Source organism: Austrofundulus limnaeus, unplaced genomic scaffold (assembly GCF_001266775.1).
Source record: "Austrofundulus limnaeus strain Quisiro unplaced genomic scaffold, Austrofundulus_limnaeus-1.0 Scaffold7, whole genome shotgun sequence".
Classification (NCBI taxonomy): domain Eukaryota; kingdom Metazoa; phylum Chordata; class Actinopteri; order Cyprinodontiformes; family Rivulidae; genus Austrofundulus; species Austrofundulus limnaeus.
The window spans coordinates 2455843-2457481 of record NW_013952409.1 but is presented as its reverse complement, the minus strand read 5'-3'; the positions used below and the strand labels follow the sequence as shown (position 1 = coordinate 2457481).

At 37.1% G+C, this 1639-nt stretch overlaps 1 protein-coding gene across 1 annotated transcript in view; it reads left to right on the top strand.

Annotated features, from left to right (window-relative positions):
- Positions 1 to 1639, top strand: part of LOC106535154 (thyroid hormone receptor alpha-B) — a gene marked incomplete at its 5' end in the record, with an annotated part of 12398 nt that overhangs the window by 7468 nt on the left and 3291 nt on the right. The window contains 1 exon segment of the mRNA XM_014032088.1: positions 1211 to 1438. Within this exon segment, the coding sequence (XP_013887542.1) occupies positions 1211 to 1438 (228 nt within the window).

The following is a 1639-nucleotide window of genomic DNA, read 5'->3' as shown; positions in this document are numbered from 1 at the left end:
CGATTAATCGATTAATCGTTGCAGCCCTACACCATTTTCTTAGTTTTCCTTTTAAGTATTGACTGTTACAATCCATTGTTTAACTATTGCTATGTCTTGATTAAAATAGTTTAGATACAGGCCCGAAACATTTTTACAACACATAACAAACCGTTTCTAATACATAAGGTGAGTATKGTTGTTCAKAGTGCGTGTGATTCAGCCGTAGGCCAGTAGGGGGCAGACCAGGCACTGAAGACACTGTATAAAAGGACCAGAAGTTCCGGGTTTCAGGCAGCGCTGCTCAGATTGCTTCTAGCCATGAGCAATAACGCTTCGCTCGTAACCGTATCTGGGGTTGTATGGCCTAATCTCTTCACACTTCAATTTATTTAACATTCATGTGTTTTCGTCTCGACTTCAGTTAATGAACACAAATATTTTCTTACAACAGGATCAATTTGCCTCATTTGTCTGCTTGCTTGTTTTCTTCATGTCTCCCTATTTTCCACTTCTTGGCGCAGCATTATAATTTTCCGTAAGCTCTGCTTTGCACGTAGCACAGGGTGGTAGCAAATTATTATTAGTCTCCAAATGATATTATCGTTTATTGCGATAATTTCTGAGGCGATTTATCGTCCAGCAAAATAATCAATTATTGTGACAGTCCTATTCGTGAAGCTGATTCCCTATCAGGGCTTAAGAAAAAAGTTGTTTTGATATTCCCTTTGTCTCCAGGATGCTGTCCTGCATCCTCAAAATGCTCTATATTTAAGCAGCACATTTAATTTATATATAGGTTAGTGATGTAACAGAAACATGCAAGTTAGGCTTAGCCTCAATTTCTGTGAGGAAATCTTTATAAATTAGGTCTCTAAAATGAATTTTAGTAAACAAAACTCAGCAGTTAGCTTAAGATATTACAGCAACATGTATGCATGTGATTGGTTCTATAATCATCATAAAAATAACAGATGGATGTGGCTTTAAGAAGAAATTAAATATGTTTTATGTGACTGAGCAAGATTAAATTTTGTAGAATAAAATTAGGGGTGAGTTTGGAAGGAATTGGCAAGGCATAAAAATTGGAGAAATTAAAGCTTCAAATGATAAAAGATTTAAAAATTCAAGATTGTCCTCTTCAGAAAAACTGTTGTTTTTCTCCTTGATCTGTCTTTGATTTGAATTTACATCCCGCCCTGATCTGTTTTTTTTTTATTTCCCCTTGTAGCCAGATAAAATCGGCCAGTCTCCGATTGCTCCTACGTCAGACGGAGACAAGGTGGACCTGGAGGCCTTCAGCGAATTCACCAAGATCATCACCCCTGCCATCACCCGTGTCGTCGACTTTGCCAAAAAACTGCCCATGTTCTCCGAGGTGAGTGCAGGTGAACTGTTTATTAGGAGAAAACAACTGAAAGTAGTGCCAGACTTCTGTCAGTGTGTGTGTGTGTGTGTGTGTGTGTGTGTGTGTGTGTGTGTGTTAGTTAAAATAGTGTGAGTGTAAAACAGGGCCAATATCCAACAATTAAAGTCATTATGTAAATAAAGCAAGTGTTACACAGATCTGTTACCTTTAAATTGGTTTATTTTGCTGCATTTAATTATGAATACAACATACAGAACTCTATGTGATAAAAATAGTGATATTAAAGTCATA